This window comes from Nyctereutes procyonoides, unplaced genomic scaffold, assembly GCF_905146905.1.
Source record: "Nyctereutes procyonoides isolate TBG_1078 unplaced genomic scaffold, NYPRO_anot_genome, whole genome shotgun sequence".
NCBI classification, from domain to species: Eukaryota; Metazoa; Chordata; class Mammalia; order Carnivora; family Canidae; genus Nyctereutes; species Nyctereutes procyonoides.
Window position 1 is genome coordinate 696,680 of NW_026575020.1, and position 18,525 is coordinate 715,204.

Genomic DNA, 18,525 nt, shown 5'->3' on the forward strand with positions numbered 1-18,525 from the left:
ACATTTCCAGATCCCCTCCCCCAACATAAACTAACACACACAAACACATCGAAGTAGGGGTTCTAACTTTCTCCCTTATCCCAAAGACTGCCAACAAAGGGTGGTAGGGCACCATTTCCCCCATCGTTTAGCTAATAAAAAAAAGCAAGATCTGGGGCAGGGAACCTCTTCTCCACCCCACCCCCAACCAAGTAGGTCTGGGGAGGGGGAAAGAAGGGGTGTGGTTTGGTTAAACTAATAAAATGTTACAACCCTGTTAAATACAATTAAAGGGCTAGATCTCTAGAAGATAATTAAATGCACTTTATTATAATTATTAGCTTTTAATTTGCACTATTATCAAGAAACAGGAGACGGTGAAAAATGGAGTTCTGTGCCATACTTGTTCCGCCTACCCCTTGGTCTTCAAATCAATCCTTTGGAATTAAAATACTAAAATATTCCAAATAGTTGAGGGAAATGATGTGTATTGGAAACTGCAATTCTCATACCAGCTCAAAGATACTTTAAGAAAAGTCTTGCCTTTTATTTTGGGGGGTTGAGGGAAGATAAGAAACATCTGTTATAAACATTCTATCAATCTTGTGATATAGAATGTCATGTAAACACCCAACCCCACCCCCACAGTCACAAAGAGCCTGCCCAGAGCCTTCTTCCAAAGCAAAGATACCCACCTTTTTTTTTTTTTTTCTTTCTGGACAAGTTTGAAAAGAAACCAGTCTTTTGTCAAAGGAAAACTAAAAATCCCACCAGCCCATCCGTCCCCTCCTCCAACCCAACCCATTTTTATTGCTTTTTTTTTTGGAGAAAACAAACAAAACAAAACAAAACACCCAACAGCAAAACCCCACACATAACACACAAACCAACCTGGAAACTTCTAATCTGAATGCCAGAGAAGATATGGGGGAGGGGTGGCAGGGAGCCCACTACAGGGGGAGAGACACAAGGCCATCTCCAAACCCCAACATTTAGGAGCCAATGCTCCCCCTAAAAATGGAGGCAGTCAGGATTGGTACTCAAGGTGATGGTGGGGTGGGGTGGAGGGCGGTGTTGTTTCAAAGCACATTTCACAAAGCACTACAAAGCACTTTCTGCCCACCTCAAGCGCTTGGGGCAGAGAGCTGAAAAGAAGAAAAGGCAAATAGGAGATCTTCCAGCCTGCAAAGGGAGCAGGCCAGTGGGGTGAAGGCCATTCTGCACCCCATCTCGCCCTGTCCCCCCAATCCCACTGGCGCAGGGGTTGGTTACCCACCCCCCAAACCCCCCACGGTTTCATCTCTTTTGGAAGTGCTCCAAAGATCGAGTGAAGGAGACCGGACTTGTGGAGAGAGAAAGGGAAAAAAATGAGAATCCAAATCTCGTTCAAAAATATCCTACAGCTTCCACAGGCCCAGCGTCAGTGAGAAGGCTCACAAATCTGGCTTTGGGAGTTGAATGTAACCCACTTCCAACTCCTCCCAGCGAACACCTCTTCCAGCAGGCCCAGCCCTGCCAAAACGCCAAAAAATTCAAACCTAAGTAGGTGATGGTGTTTGAGAGGGCACTGAAAAAAAAGAGAGGATCCCCCTCAACGCCCCCTGCCCAGGGGCCGCTGCCTCCCCCCCCCGCCCCGTTTTTCTTTTAAATAGAAAATATATAATTAAATGTACAGACTATTTACAGTTTTAATTACAAACCTGATGGGGGTGTTGAACAGAGTTCTCTTTAAAAAGCAACCTAAAAGAGAAATGGTTTCGATTGTTCTTTATTTAAAAAAATAAAATAAAGGAGTCTGTTAGGAGGGCCCCCCCCCCAGCAGAGGCAAGCCCGGTGCGGCCCGCCCGGGGACCCGGCGCAGGGGCACCCCTCACACGGTGGTCTCGCCGTGCCGGCTGTTGGTGAGACGCGTGTAGAACTTCCTCCACGAGTGCAACGTCTTGCCGGACCAGATCCAGAAGCCCGACGTGATGCCCACGATGAGCGTCATGAGGTATTTGATCATGTAGACGGTGAAGTCGGGCGACATGCGCGGCGTGTAGTGCGCCGGGCACGGGATGGCCAGGCTCTTGCAGTGCTGGCTCACCCACGAGCGCTCCCAGTGCTCCCGAAAGGCCTGCTCGTAGAAGTAGCAGGCGATGACGATGGTGGCGGGCACGGTGTAGAGCACGGAGAAGACGCCGATGCGCACCATAAGCCGCTCCAGCTTCTCCGTCTTGGTGCCGTCGTGCTTCATGATGGTGCGGATGCGAAAGAGTGACACGAAGCCGGCCAGGAGGAAGGACGTGCCTATGAACAGGTACACGAAGAGCGGCGCCAGCACGAAGCCCCGCAGCGGGTCCAGGCTGTTGAGGCCCACGAAGCACACGCCGCTCAGCAGGTCGCCGTCAATCTGGCCCATGGCCAGGATGGTGATGGTCTTGACCGCCGGCACGGCCCACGCGGCCAGGTGGAAGTACTGCGAGTTAGCCTCGATGGCCTCGTGGCCCCACTTCATGCCCGCTGCCAGGAACCAAGTGAGCGACAGGATGACCCACCAGATGGAACTGGCCATGCTGAAGAAGTAGAGCATCATGAAGAGGATGGTGCAGCCCTCCTTCTTGGTGCCCTGCACCACCGTGCGGTAGCCGTCCTCGGAGAAGCGCTCGTTGCACACGACGCGCTCCTGGAGCACGAAGCCCGCGATGTACGCCACCGAAACCATAGTGTAGCAGCCGGACAGAAAGATGATGGGTCGCTCCGGGTAGCGGAAGCGCTGCATGTCGACCAGGTACGTAGTGACGGTGAAGAAGGTGGAGGCGCAGCACAGCACCGACCAGGTGAGGATCCAGAGGCGCGCGAAGCGCGTCTCCTCCTGCGAGAAGAACATGGAGCCGTCCGGCCGCGCGGGCTCGCAGGGCGCCGCGCAGTCGCGCTCGCCCAGGAACTTGTAGCTGAGATAGGACGGCACCTTGAGGACGCGCGGGCAGTGGAACGGGTGCTCCAGCGTGGCGTAGCGCGGGGGAGAGCCGCCGCCGCCCGGGCCGCCCGGGGTGCCCCCGGCCCCCGGCTGCAGGCCCGGCGGAGGCGCGGTGGTGAGCAGCGCCGGCGTGCCGTCCTCCGAGTGGTTCTGGCCCACGCAGATCTGCTCCGCGCCGTGGCGCGGAAAGTGCTCGCAGCGCAGGCGCTCGGGCCACTGGAAGCCGAACTTGTTCATGAGCGCCTCGCAGCCCTGGCGCGCGCGCTCGCAGATGGAGCGGCACGGCGGGATGGCCTGCTCCAGCACCGTGCACACGGGTGCGTACATGGAGCACAAGAAGAAGCGCAGTTCGGGGGAGCACTGCACCTTCACCAGCGGGTAGAACTGGTGCACCTCCAGGCCCGCGTCCTCCTGGTTCGTGTGGCCCAGAAGGTTGGGCATGATGGTCTGGTTGTAGGCGATGTCCGTGCACAGCGGGATGGAGATGGGCTGGCAGAAGCCGTGGTCCGGGATGGAGATGCCCTTCTCCCCGTGGAACTGGGCCGGCCCGGCGGCGGGCAGCAACAGCAGCGGCAGCAGCAGGCGGGGCAGGGCGCTGCGGGGCCGCATGCTGGCCGCCGCCCCCCACTCGGCTCCCGGGCGCCCCCCCGCCCCCGCCCCCAGGCCCGAGACCGCGCGCGCCTTCCCCGCCGCCGCCGCCGCCGCCTCGCCGCCGCCTCCCGCGCCTCTTTGCAAAGTTTGCTGGCGGCCGCAGAGTTGGGGAGGCCGGGCGGGGGAGGGGGGCGGCGCGCCTGCCGGCTTGCTCGCCGCGGTCCGACTGAGCCGCCGGAGACACCGCGCACCGCTTGCCCTCTCTCTTCTTCCTCCTCCTCTTGCCTCTCCCCTCCCTTCTCCGCCCAGCGACTTCTTTGTGCCTTCCTCCAGCCCTCACCTCGGCCTCTCCGATCCCAATTAGTCGGTTTCAAGGGGGCCCCCGCCAGCGGCCCCGCCCTCCTCTCAGCCCCCCAAAAAAGGGATCCTTGAAACCGCCCCGTCGAGCTCTAAGCACCATCCCAAAATGTGCTCTCGGCCAATCAGATTTAAACCCCGGGACCAGCCCCGAGGGCTGGATTGGTCGACCACAACATAATGAGATCAGAAACCAGATGCCAACAAAACTTCCCCCCTCCTTTTGCTTTTTAAAGAGACAAGCTATTATTATATTAAGGGCTGTTTGCCCAGCACAGGATTTCTCCGGAGTCGTGGCGGCGAGATCCGGAGACGCTCATTCCCCAGAACCGCGGCAGACCCAAGCCCCTAGCCCTGGATCACGCTTCTCCTGGGGCGGGGGTGGGGGTGGCTCAGGCGCGGTCCTGGGTAGGGTCTCTTTAAATCCTTGCCTCCGCCCCTGCTCCTAGAACCCCACCTATTCCAGTCCAATTTTTCAAATCAAATGAAAGTTTAAGTTTAAATGAAGTTTAAGAAAAAAATTTTAAGAGAGAGAGGAAGACTTGAGAAAAGGGGGGTGCGGCTCACAAAGACTTTTGTCTCAACTCTTTCTCGAGGAGTCGGGACAAAAGTTTCACTTCACCCAGTAGTAGACCCCTAGGAGTTTGCCTCGCCCCCTCCCTCTTAAACACACCCTGAAATAACTCTCTGAAAAATGAGAGCCTGTCTCTTTAAGAGGCTCTTAAAGGGGCCTGGACTCCGGGGCGTAATTGCCCCGTAGCGAGCACAAAGGAGCCCATTATGGTTCTTTGTGTTCGGTGGCACCTCAAAGTGAGAAAACTCAGGAACTTAGAGGCCCCGAGCCGCAGGGTTGGGGCGGGGGTGGAACGGGGAGAGGTGAAGGAGAATAGCCTAGAGCTGCGCCTTCTCCCTCCCCCTTCTTCCGAGGCAAATCTTAATTATGCAAAGTAAAGTTTAGTTGCCATAACGAGGAGGTCTTAATCGAAAGTTAATGGTGGGGGGTGGGGGGTGACAGGCAGTTTGAGTGAAGAGATGACTCTCTTAGGCCGTTTGGGGGCATTTACCTCCTCTCTCCCCACCTCTGCCTCCGCCCCCTAAAAGCTTCCAGATACTGTCTCCTGGGAGAGAGGGGAGCTTTACCCAAATCTTAAGTGATTCCACACCAGAAAGTGATGGCGTGTGTGGCGCGGAAGAGGGATGGGGGCGGGGAGTTTGTGGTGGATTACCCACCCCTCCCCCCATCTCTCACCTGGTTGGGCTTGGGTTGTGGTGGCCAGAAGGGTTCCTACTATTTTAGAAAGGTCTTTTTTTTTCCCCCTCCTAGGATTTTAAATTTGGGAAGTGGTGGGGGGTGGGGGGGCGGATTGGAAGGATTTGCAGTAAATCTCCAGGGCCTGATACTGGATGATGGATCAATTATTTCTATTGTCTCTCTCGAGGGAAGGGGGGGGGGTGCTTAAAAAGAAAACTGAGTTTTGGAAACCCTTTTGCTTCTCAGTTCAAACCAAATCCTCCCAGCCTGGTGAGCCGGTTCCTTTCCAATCTAGAAAAGGACTGCTTTACAAACAAAACAGAAACAACAACGAAAGACCTTTGAGAAAAAGAAAGAAGAAAGCAACAGGCAGAAGAAAAAAAAATTCTAAGTAGATACATACAACAGATCCAGGTTTGACAGGATTCTTTTTTTTTTTTTTTTTCTGGATTGAATGATAAACAGATTTTCGAGTTCTTTGCAATGTGAAAATGTTCCTTACTGTATCCTGGAGAAGTTGCCTTTTCACTACTTTAGGAAGAATATTTTCCCTCAAAATCAGGGGGTTACACTTTTTTTGCTGTCCATTCCAATTCCAGTTCAACCCCCAATCCACTTGGTTACAGAGCAATTTAAGGAAAGGTAAGTTGTACTCTGGGGGGCCCAAACCGAGCCTGAGGCGCCCCTCCTTTGGGGCTCCCCTCCCAGTGTCTCCCTGCACATCTCTAGAGCTGGGACGAAGCCTCTGAGCTGAGCAGGGAAAACAAAAATACTACTCTCCACTCGGGAAGCTCACTGTCTGATAGGAAATTGAAAGTCAATCTCCAATAGAATTGCAGCATCTTCAATTTCCTTCCATGACAAACCTGTTTTCCTGCCCCAGGGCCAGTTTTGAGTGACAGTTATCGCTTCCTGAGCCACCCCTACAAAGGGGGAGCTGGAGGTGGAAAAAAAGAAATAACACGTATTCTTTCATTCACTCAAGAAAGCACTCATTCCTTCAACACACTTGTGTCGAGTCTTCTAACTTCAAACCACTGGGGTAGGTGCTGCGGGCAACGCAGATAAAGTAAATGGTAGCATCTCTGCCCTTCGAGAGAGTTTATGGCATCCCCGAAGAGCAATGATTCTACTAAGACTTTACATTTGTCTAGCATTTCTATGTGAAGTAAGAAATCATGATATTTCATGATTTCATGATTACTCTTACCTTCCGCGAGGGTCTGCAGTGTGAACAGGACCCGAACCTACATCTTCAGATTTCAAGTCTATCCACTGTACATTCCACGCCACAAACCTTTCAACAGCAGGAGATCTGTAACTAAAGGAAATTAACAGATTCTCTCAGTTTATTATTTTTTTTTAAGATTTTATTTATTTATTCATGAGAGACACACAGAGAGGCATAAACACAGGCAGAGGGAGAAGCAGGTTCCATGCAGGGAGCCCAATGTAGGACTCGATCCTGGGTCTCCAGGGTCACACCATGGGCTGAAGGCGGCGCTAAACTGCTGAGCCACCCAGGCTGCCCAGGAATACATTTTATAATCATAAAGAATCTTTCAAAACATGAAGTTACATGAAATAAATATTTGTTCAGCAAACATCTTGAGTATACCTGGTAACTACTACCATTTTTTGAGCTCCCACTGAGCACTGCACATACATATGTATACAAAGTAGGTATTGCATTGTGTTTATGGATGAAGAATCTACAATTAAAAATAAAATAAAATAATTCATTAAAAATGAAAGCTCCAGTTTTAGGAAGCTGAGGGGTGACAGTCTGTCATCTGCTGCAGAGTACAGCTGCTGTTCAGCCCCGAGGAGGAACATTTCTGGTTGGTCTTGGGTTTCTGCGGTAGGTGGGAGCCCAGGTGTCCCCAGTGCACAGTATCAATGCTACTTCTCCAAATCCTGAGGCACTGCTGTCAATCATCTCTCAACTGACCAATCTGATATCTGGGATAATTGTTGAGTGCCCACTGTAATGACCCCAGGCACCCTGTTTCATGGGATAGTGCGCTAGAGCAGAAATCTCAACAGAACACAGCAAATAGCTGGTAGAGAGGAAAGAAACCTGGTCTGGGGCTCAGAACATCAGGGCTGTGGTTAGGCTCCACCTCACATCTGCCAGGTGAACTTGGGCGAGTCAATTTTCCTTCCTTAGCTTCAGCTCCCTCATCTGTAGAAGAGAATCACAAAAACGTTTATTGATCTTCCCTTTGGGCCAGATATAGGAAACTGTGAGAATAATATGTTTGGGTCATGGAAACTGTCCTTCCTCGAAAGGCTTGTGTGTTACAGATAAGTGAAAAGACAGCCAGTCAGCAAAATCCAGCACACCACGGGCGTGCATGCTCAGAGACAGCACAGGGAGGGAACTTCTCTCAGCTAAGGAAACCTGAGGGGCTCCACTCCAGGCTCCTTGCTCTTACACAAAAATCCTCTTGTCTCTGGCCTTTCATTTTGCCAAGGGAAAGAGTCCAGGCAATTGCATGCATCCCTGTCTCCTCCTCACTTCTTTCCCCTTAGAACTCCTGCCTTCCAGAGAAATCATCCCCGCCCCCAGCAAGGTTATGCAACCTTTCTTTATTTCTTCAATCCTGGGTCAGTATTCTTTCCCTCCAGAAGCACCGAGCTCCCTCCACCCTAAAGGGCAAGGGTCTGTATCTGTTTAGGAGGAGAGGGCTGAGGAAGAGAACATGATTTCGTGTACTTTGAATCCTCAAAGGTTTTATCCTCTAAGCAAAAATACTCTCAAGGGAAAAATGGGTTTGAGCCTAAAGAGAATCTACTTGGCTACCTGTCCCCCAGCCCACAAGATATCTCTCTCTGCTTTGCAAGAATCTTCCTTTTCTCTCCTGTCTCCCTCAGCCTGGCCACTGAGACCTGGAATCCGCCTTCAGGTGAGTTGCCGAATTTCCTCTTCCTGAACTGCGGTCCCCCATTTAGCTCTCAGGGAACCAGCCCTTAGAAATGGGCCCCAGAATAATCAGGTCCAGGACTCTCCGAGCCCCCACTTCCTGGCCACTGGTAGGTGGCCCCCTTCTGTGTACTTCACCCCACCCTCTGCCAAATTCCAAGGCTGCCCCCGGGCTCTGGGGACAGCGGGAGGGGAACTTGGCAGAGTCTAGCTGTTAGGTCCTTTATCTCTCTAGCACCCTTCCCCAAGGTCTTTGGATGGCAAAATGGGCCATAAAAGGATTAAACAGATATAACAGATGATCTATTAATTAAGGACTTTAATTAGCCCAGGCCTAGGCCAAGCAAGAACAAGGTGTGGGCTGCTCAGAGCTGAGGAGGGAAAACAAAGCTGAAAAATCAGTGTTGAGTTTGGTGAGTGAGGTTCTCAGGGGTGACTCTGCCTTCTTGGTCCAGGAAATAAGCATCTCTGGGAATGGATGAGTCAGATATTTTGTCTCCTGGAAGCTTCTAGAACCTAATGCCAAGAGGAGAGGAATGGAAGAGCCTGAATCATAGAGTTGTAGATGTAGAAGAGCATCCTCAGGGGTGATGCTCTCTTGGGGAAGGATGAGCAAGATAGGTTTGCTTCCGCGGTGGGGTTCCCTCCTGCTCCCCCAGAGCGCCTCTTTCTGCTTCAGCTGCACCCCGTCTCCTAACTTGCTCTCTTTTTCCCCTCATTCTTCCTTTCTTTTCACTCTCCCAGAATTTCTCTCATTTTCCTCCAGGCTGGGCCACCTCACCCCCTCCCCTTTCTCTTTCCTGTAACTTAAGCTGTAGTTGGGAGTTGGAGGAGCCCGGCTGGTTTGAAAGGAGGCCCCACTGCTTTTCAGGGAGGAATTGAAACCATGGAGCTGGGGGTGAGGGGAGGCCGAGGGGGAGGGGGGCAGCTTGAGGAATCAAAGCGGCTGCGGCTCCATCTGGGAAACCAACTTTGATTTACTAGCAAGGACCTGGCTCTCTAACACCCCCCCAAACCCCTTTCCCTGGACTTTGCTTTGTGGTGATAACTGGGGGTGGAGTGGGGGCTGCCTCCCTCCCCCAGCCTGAAAGCCAGTTCTGGGAGAACCAGCCAGAGGAAGGCCCAGGGGATCCTGGCTCAGTAGGGCTGCAGGAGCTTCTAAAGGGGGTCCTGGGTGTCTGCAGCTGGGTGTGGAGGGGAACCCCCAGGAAGAAGGCCCTGCTCTGACTTGAAGTGATGCCCTCCCCAGAGGAGTGGGGCTCGGTTGGGGGTGCCACCAGGAGGTGACCGAGGCTTCTTCATCCCTCTGTGGCCTTGCCCTCAGACCTGGGGGCTTGGGGGCTGGGGCTGGGGCATGAGAACCTGGAAAACAAAATGACTGAGAAAGAAAAGGAAAATCAATTTTAACAGATTATTTTGTGTTGAAATTCAGTGTGGGCTGCAGACAACACTGGCTTCCAGTGGGGACTCAAGACATCTCTGGATGGCAATGCCAGCCCTCTCCTCCTGTCCTCTCCTGTCTCCTCCTGCTGTTTCATCTTGTTCTTTATCAAATCCTTAAACTCAGGACACCTGAGTGGCTCAGTGGTTAAGCATCTACCTTCAGCTCAGATCGTGATCCTGGGTCTTGGGATCCAGTCCCACATCAGGTTCCCCGTGGGGAGCCTGCTTCTCCTTCTACCGATGTCTCTGTCTCTCTCTGTGTGTCTCTCATGAACGGATAAATGAAAACTTTAAAAAAAAATTCCTTAAGCTCCCTAAGGTTTAGGGTGCTCTCACACCTCTGCAATCAAACTAGGATCCCAAGGGTCCTGAACACCAGTGCAGGGCTGTAAGAGAGAACACAGTGAGTCACAAGCTCCAAGAGGTGCTGGTTGCTAACTGACAACCTGGTCTTCCTGGGTGCTGTTGGTATTGGGGATGGGTTTAAATCCCTAGATTCCTGGGTTCCAGCAGAGCCCCCTCCTCTTGCACCCCCACCTCACTGGTATTTTTCATGATCCAAACATCCAGTCTTCAGGACCAGCTCCCAGAGCAGCTCTCAGTAAGGAGAGGAAGGAGCTAATTTGGCTAATTGTGTCCCCAACAAATGGAACTTTCTCAGAACTCACAGCACTATGCTGAATTGCCCCATCAGAGCTCCTGCTCTGGGACAATGTTCCTGAAAACCTGGACTCCACTTGCATCAGAATCCTGGAAGAATTAAAAAAAAAAAAAAAAAAAAAAAGAATCCTGGAAGAAGGGGCCCTGGGGCAGGATTTGCTGATTAAAAATACAGATTCCTAGGTTCTCCCAATAATCAGAATTTATAATCCCCTAGTAATTTATTTATTTATTTATTTATTTATTTATTTATTTATTTATTTAATCGAGAGAGGAGAGAGAGAGAGAGAGAGAGGCAGAGACACAGGCAGAGGGAGAAGCAGGCTCCATGGAGGGAGCCCAACATGGGAATAGATCCCGGGTCTCCAGGATCAGGCTCTGAGCTGAAGGCGGCGCTAAACCTCACCCGGGCTGCCCCTCCCCTAGTGATTCTTATGCACACTCCGGAGCTCTCTGCTCTTCAGAGCACTCAGTTAGCTTTCTGAGAGTCCCTGGTTAATCTTGGCAGCTGCCCAGTCTTGCTCTGTGCCCCCCCACTCCAAACTCATTCAACAAGCTTTCAAACTCTAACCCCAGTGTTGCTTTCCAGGGTCGATTTCTGCTACCCTTTCCCCAGTGCGGTGGACAAGATGGACTGGCCTTCAGCATCCATTCCCACCTCCTTCAAGGTACCTTCCTGCACTACAGGCATTGGAAAGCCAAAAAACTCATCTCTTGGCCTCCCTTGCAGCTAGAGGTCTGGATGCAAAGTGCATTCATGCAGGACTTGGAGGTTCAAGGGAGATGAGACCACGATCTTGCTGCTCTATTCCTGCTGGCAGGCAAGGTCTTGGGAAGGAGGTGCACTCCATGTTCAGTGTCTGTGGCAGGAGTAGAAGCCAGGCACTGATCCTTGTGGGGCCACAGGGTTGCCTCCCGTGAGCTCAGTTCCAGGGGTAGCCTCATCATTCTCCCTACCTGATTGTGGCAGAGGCGGCAGCTCCTCCTGGAGGGTCATTCCTGTGGCTTCATTATAAAGTCTGTTCTTTCAGTCCATCTAACAAATTTTTTTAGGATTTTATTTATTTATTTATTTATTTATTTATTTATTTATTTATTTATTTATTTATGAGAGAGCAAGAGAGAGAGAGCGTGAGCAGGGGGTGGGAGGGAGGGTAGAGAGAGAAGCAGGCTCCCCATTGAGCAAGGAGCCACATGTGGGGCTCGATCCCAGGACACTGAGATCAAAACCTGAGCCAAAGGCAGCCAGTTAACGGACTGAGCTACCCAGGTGCCCCTCCCTCTAACAATTTGGCAAGCACCTATTTCCCTGTTGTCTTCGTCTGCTTGGGCTGCCATAATCAAATACCATAGACCAAACGGCTTCAACAACAGAAATTTATTGTCTCAGTTGTAGAGATTAAAATTCCAGGATCAGGGTAGAGCATGGTTACGGGCTACTGAGGTCTCTCCCCGCTTGCAGGTGGCTGCCTTCTCACTGTGTGTCCACAGGGCTTTCCTCTGCTGAAGGAGAATTTAACCTTAATTACCTCCTAAAAGCTCTGTTTCTAAATATGTTCACATTGAGGGTTTGGGCCTCAACAGATGAAGGGGGAAGAGAGCACAATTCAGTTTGCAGCATCTTATTAAGAATCCTTCTACAGGGGATCCCTGGGTGGCTCAGCGGTTTGGCGCCTGCCTTCAGCCCAGGGCGTGATCCTGGAGTCCTGGGATCGAGTCCCGCGTCAGGCTCCCTGCGTGGAGCCTGCTTCTCCATGAATAAATAAATAAAATCTTAAAAAAAAAAAAAAGAATCCTTCTACATAAAGCACCTAGAATGGTCTTTGTTTCTTGCACCAAATCCTGACTTCACTTATGAACAGAGCAGAGCACTCGGTCCCTTCGTACTCTATGCCCTTGCCCCCACTGAGCCCTGCCTAAAATGCCCTTCCACCCTTGTAAACCTGTAAGGCCCTTCTCTGTGATGCTCCCCTCCCCTGACACTACCTCCACACTCCTTTCTCTGGGTGTGTGCTTATCTTGTGGCACTTAGCACTTGGTATGTCCAACCACCCCCAACTCTCAACAAGGTAGTCTCTTGAGAGCAGAGGCTGTGTCTTAGTTTTTGTGCATACCCTAATGCTTATATATAGCAGGTGCTCAGTAAACATTTGTCAAGTGAATCAATGCCCTCTCTAAATAGGACAGGGCCTGGAGAACTACTGGGCAGTCTAGAGATCCAAGCATCTTGCCTGGACATCCAGTCCAATGCCCTTCCCCCTGACTCCTTTGCCCACCTTTGGAACCCACACTTTGGAAGGCAAGAAGCTAAGCTTTGAGAAGTCAGCAGCTAGGTTTCTAGGGTCCAGGTTTCCATCCTTCAGTTTTGACAAGCTTATCCAATCTTCTGAAGCCGTGTTTAACTGCAAATGTGTTCTGGTCCCCAATCTGAGGAGTGAAGGGAAAAACAAATTTGATATAATTGTGGGAACTCATGAAGTGGCCCCAGGAGACCGAAGTGCTCAAGTCCTGGCCTTGGTACTCACTAGGTCTTTGACTCTCAGTGAATCATTTCCCCTGAGTATCAGTTTCTCCATCTGCAGAATGGGTGTAATAAATCTGTCCCTTTCTCCCCTTGAAATGAGGATTGAACAAGAAAATGGGTTGTGCAGGCACAGTTGCTTTAGGAAAAGAAGTCTGCGTGGTACATGCTGATTTGTAACCTGGAAGCAGAATGTCAACCATAGAGAGGCCTGAACACTGGCAGGGAAACAGACCTACTCATGAGGCAGTGTGCTGGGGCACAGCACTGGACTCCACAGGCAGAGAGAGGACGTTTGAATCTCGGCTCTCTACTTCATTACTACCTTCCCTGGATGGGTCACTCTAGTTCTCTGGAGTTTGAAGCTGGTACTGACCCACCCACTCTCCAGGCATCTCTCCTTGGATACCCTCTCCGGCTCCTCCAGAGGGTAAGCACCCCAAAAGGCAAGAAACTCATTAGGAAACAAAGAAAGAGATCAGACTTCAGCTGAGCCCTCTAAATGTCTCATTTTGTTGGGAGGGGCTTAATATCAAAGCAGATTGCGGGGGTGGGGGGGTGGGGATAAGGGAACCCCAAGGATGGAATTGGGAGAGGCAATCCCACTTTGTGGATGGGGGTCATTGGGAGGAGAAGCAACACTTCCCTCCTCTCTCCAGGAAGCTTCCCTTCCCCGTAGCTGGTGCCCCAAGGATTCCCCCCCCCTTTCCACCCCAGGCCCTTCCCTTAGAGAGAGCCTGCTGAGCCTGGAATGAGAAGAATCTGAACTACAAACAGACCTCCCAGAGGCACCACCAACTCTCCTCTAACCACTCCAACCCAGCCAAAGCCTGGCTTCCTGGAGTGGGAGGCTGGCTCTGAGAGGCAGGGCTGGGGTTCGAGCTACAGAGAAGGGGCCATGGTGGGGGGACTTTTTCCTGGAGCAGGAGGGGAGAGAGGGTTTAGGGCAGGGTAGGGACCAGGCTCTACAGGGACTCTATTTTCCAAACCAAAAATCAGAGTCAACAAGACTGTACTCTCAAGGGCCATGGGAGTGGAGGTTTGAAGACAAGCCTGTCCCAGAATAATCCAAGCTCTGAGGTCCTGCCCCAGTCACCCCATATAATGCCAGAGGAGAGAAAGGACCCAATCTGTCTCCTCCCCCAATGCTTTCTTCCCTTCGCTTGATCTCTCAGCTTCTCTGAAGTAGTCCGTGGCAGTGGTGGGCCAGGGAGGGTCTCTCAGGCCCTCCAGGGGCTAGGTACTCCCAGTCCTCAGTCTGGGCTGCATTATGAGGCTGAGGAGGCTGTGAATGAACTTTGAGGAGTTGAGGGCAGAGGCTGGAATCAGAGGAAAGGTGTAGGGACCAGCCAAAAGGACCAAAAGCACAGAGTCAGAGGGGCCTCTCCCGCCTGCCACACTTCCCCAGACCCTGGCTTCCGGCTGCCCACCCTTCCCCTAGCATCCCTACCCCCACCTGGACCCAGGCGGGGGCTTTGATGTGAGTCAGCCAGGACTGTCAGTGCCCAAGGATGCCCAGGTGGTGTATTAGATGGGGGAAACCCCAAGGAGGTGATCAGGGAGGAGAGGCTGCTGGAGCTGGAAGCTGCCATAGGCAGATGACCTCTTTGCGGGGCGCTCCCTCCAGCTTGTATAACACAGCTCCTGCCAAGGGTGGTATAGAAAGGCACAGAGCCCACAGCGGGCTGGGGAAGGCCACTGAAAAGGCAGCTTAAGGGCTTCCTGCTGGGTGAGAGGGATTAGGGGCCTGTGAGGAGGGAGCCAGGCAGTGAGAAAGGCACTGGCCCAAAGCCAGGGCCCCTTGGCCGCAGGCCCTCTGGGATCAGAATCCCCTGGGTGTCTAGCAGGCCGGGGTCAGTACTCTCCACCTGGATGAGGTGCTAGGAGAATAGGGCTCCAGCTAAGGCAACACCCTGGGATGAGGAGACACCATGGGTCCCCAAAATAAAGGGAGGAAGGAAGGGAAGGCAACACTCCTGGATGAACCAGCACACTTCTAGTCAGAAGAGGGAGGGAAAGAACTGACCACCCAGCAATTTCAGCCCACAGTCTCCCTGCTATTCTCCATCTCAGAGGTTCCCCAGCTGGGAGGGGAGCACCTCTCTGCTTCTCAGGGGCCCCAGGGTGGAACAGAACGAGGGGGACCCACATGGTCTTAAGTTTCCACTGGAGCATGGGTTTAGAGAAAGAGCCCAGGTGGCCACCAAGGCAAGCTGTGTAACCCAGACCCTGGGCAGGAGCCTGGACAGCCAGGACTAGTTGTACTCTGGCCCTGGGCTCTATTGTCTAATCTGAGTTGGGATCTCTAAGACCACACTGTGGGGTGGGAGGAGTGGGGTTTGTTGGGGGATCTGACTTCTATCAGCACTTTCTCCACCAGTCCAATGTGGATGGGGGGAGGGGCAAAGACCTGTCCCACTTCGGGTTAGTTACTGTCTGAGAGCTGACACATGCATTCTGGAAATTGTAAAGTGCTCTACAAATGTGAAGTAGCCAGACCTCATTATCCCTGGAGCATGCATGTATTAAAGGTCAGATGTTCCCAGGAAGGGGAGGGACCCACTGAGAACCAGGTACTGCCCTGCTGGGGCACTTTGCATGTCTCTATCTTCACAAGAACTTTAAGAGCACAGTACTGTTGCCCCCATTTTATGGATGAGAAAACTGAGGCTCAATAAGGCTACATAATTTCTCATCCAAGTTTATAGAGGCTCATAAAATGGTGCATCCAAATTAGAAGGCAAGGCTGTCGGGTCTTTAAAAGGTTACATGGCCCCAGGGTTCCTATGTTTAGAGGATTTCTCCAGAGGTCTGATTCCTTCCCCTCCTGGGTTGGGCTCAGGCAAGACATCCCACTCTCCGCAGTACAAAACATTCAGAAGGTTGGCAAAGTGGATGAAGAAGTCCCAAACAGGGCGCAACTGAGCAGATAAGGTCGGCGTGGCTCCCGGGCCCATTTTCTGGGAAGGGGCTCCAGCCATGGGTACTTCCAGCTCAGGGCATCCCCGGATCAGAGCTGCCCTGTCTCCCAACTCAGCCGGGCCAGCCCCCTTCTTTGTGCTCAGTTTTTTCCCACAGGCCCGCAAGGGGGGTGCTGGGATCCCAGGCCCACCCCCTCCTGCTGGGCAGCACCCCATCACGCCCCACCAGAAAGAGCTCGGCAGTGGAGGAGGAGGGGGTGTCCTTACTCCGAGGAGCCATCCGCGCCCTGCTCCCTTTCTGGGGAACAAGAAGCTTGCTAATGGCTTGGGCCCCTTCCCCAGCCCCTGGCCCCAGCCCTGGCTCCCCCAGACAAAAAGCTGCTTTACATGAGAAGAGCAGGCTGGCCTGGCCTTACCCGGGCACTCAAAGAGGCGGTAGCCCCTGACAGCCGAGCGGCTGCCCCTTCCCCCACACCCGGGCCTCGTTTAGTTGCAATTAGCAATTCTTTGCAACCCACGGGGCTGAGGGGGACGAGCCCCTCACCTCCCAAACCCGGCCTCCACGCCTGGGCTCCCTTCCCCGCCAGCCTCCCCTCCCCCACCCCTCCCCCCTGCCCCACCCCCAGCTCTCGGGCAGGTCCGCCGACTTCCTGAGCGTTCCCCGCAGGACCCAGCACCCAGAGGGGCCAAACCGGGGCGGCCGGGGGCGGACGAGGGCTGCACTGGCCGGAGGACACCCTCCCCTGCCCCTTCCCTCCTCCTCTCCGAATCAGGCTTAGCGTTTGGATCAGTAGGAGGGGCGAGAGGGAAGGAAGAGAAGGTTTTTAGGACGGGGAGGCGCTGAGCTGGTGGTGGTGTAGGGCACGGGGTGCCGAGGGAGGGGGGGACGTCTCCCCTGGCCGACCTGCCCCTTGCTGCTGCAGTGTGGGTTCCCTCTTCACTCAGGGCGCCGCAGGGTAGGGCTGGGGACCTAGCGCCCGGATCCGGCTCCAGCAGGCGGCGGGAGGACCGTGCAGCCTGGAAAATGAAAAAGGAGAAAGAATTCCGGGGCCCTTTTTAGGCTTCACACAAATCCACTCCTGGCGTCAGGGCCCGGGGGAGGGTGGGCTGGGGGTAGGAGTTTCCTCCAGGGTCCGCCCTGCCTTCTGTCCTGGTCTCCTGTTGTCTCCCTCCGTTGCCACCAGGGGGCGCCCGAGGCACAGAGGGGGCTCCGGGTTGCGGGGATCTCCCGCTGGGTCTGCACTCAAGGCCTGTCCTTCCCACAGGGTCTTTTTTTTTTTTTTTAATTTTTTTTTTTTATTTATGATAGTCACAGAGAGAGAGAGAGAGAGAGAGAGAGAGAGGCGGAGACATAGGCAGAGGGAGAAGCAGGCTCCATGCACCGGGAGCCCGACGTGGGATTCGATCCCGGGTCTCCAGGATCGCGCCCCGGGCCAAAGGCAGGCGCCAAACCGCTGCGCCACCCAGGGATCCCTCCCACAGGGTCTTGATTTCCGCTTGGACCCGGACTGAACATCCTCGGAAGAGGAGACCCCCACATTCTAAGGAAATTCTGTCCCCGCTCTAAAGGGTATGTGGAGGGTGCGACGAAATGTCCCACTCTGGTTCAGCTAGTGATCAAGGGACAAGACCAGGTAAAGGGACTCAGTCTGCCCTGGGCTCATCTCAGCTCTCAGTGCAGCTTTTTGGGAGGAGTCCAAGATCCCTGGCTGGTGTGATGGTCTTCTAGGGGTCTCCAGGACTTATGAAAACAATAGGATGGGGGTGACTTAGAGGCAGAGGTTTAAGCTGAAATGACCTGGGTTGTTTTTTTGGATCTCAGCCCACTTTAAGTATTGAGATGACACTCCCCACACAAATGTGAGGAGGGCGTGGTTTAGACTTGGGAAGTAAGAAAGAAAGGTCTGGCCCCTTTTATCACCCTTCAGTGGACTCCCTGAAGTCACATCCTGGGAGCCTGGTCTCACGTCACAACAAGCCAGGAAACTGCAGATGGGAGACTCCAGGTGGCTCTAGGGAAGGAATCACAGGATTATTTCCTGTGGAATCTGCCCGTAAACTGCCCCCCTTCCCTTTAGAGATGCCCAACTTCTGTGTGGGGGAAAAAGCATGCCCTATAAATGATGAAGGAGAGTTTGGAGTTCTCACCCAGAGCTGAGAGGCCCAGAGGGGTAAACAGGCCAAAAGATAGGAAAGCTGAGTCCTCTCCCCAGGGGAGGGAGGCAGGGTTGGCTCCCTCAAAATCTATCCAGAAGTTTCACTGTGACACCTGGAGTCCAGATCCTCAGAGGGGTTGGGGGAGGCTAAGCCTCTGGACATCTGGGTTCCTGCCTCCTTCAGCTGCGGAGGTGCTTGGGTCTCTGGACCTGCGGAGCCCGTGAGGCCGTCCTGGCCACCCACCTCCCCTGGGAGGAAAGAATTGAATGGGGGTCAAGTGTTGGGAGCTCTGGGCAGGAAGCAGTCGTGAGCCAGAGGCAGGAAATGATCCTCAAAAGTTATCCTCCCACAGCAACCTCCTCTGAGGAGTTCGGTCATCACACTCCCCTCAGGGAGCCGTAGGGAGGGCGAGGGCGGACCTGCCCCTCACGGCCCGCCCCCCTTCCGGCTCCCCATCCCTGCTGGAGCCTGAGCTGGCCTGTTCCCCAGTCCCTAGGGCCCTCCCCAGCCTTAGGTTCCTGGAGCTCCATCCTGCCCCCACAGTCAGAGCCCCCACCTCCCACCCCGCAGTCTGAGGTGCACCAGCCTTTGGCTCCCTCTGCTCCTCCCAGGAGTGCTAGATGTCCCGCCTCCCTGGCTGACTCGGGGTTCCCTCTGCTCTTCGGCTTTGGCATCTGCTGTCCTCACTGCTTCTCTCTCCGGGGTGGAATGCCTGCAGACCTCTGGAATTCTGACTCCATTCTGAAAGCTTCCCTGGGC

The 18,525-nt window shown here is 53.4% G+C and overlaps 1 protein-coding gene across 1 annotated transcript; it reads right to left on the minus strand.

The window, feature by feature from the left end:
* Positions 1-1,649: 1,649 nt before the first annotated feature.
* FZD2 (frizzled class receptor 2) lies at positions 1,650-3,570 on the minus strand. The gene has a single exon (XM_055326461.1). It carries the CDS (start codon positions 3,545-3,547, stop codon positions 1,850-1,852), a length of 1,698 nt encoding a protein of 565 aa, XP_055182436.1. The 5' UTR covers positions 3,548-3,570; the 3' UTR covers positions 1,650-1,849.
* Between the last annotated feature and the right edge of the window lie 14,955 nt (positions 3,571-18,525).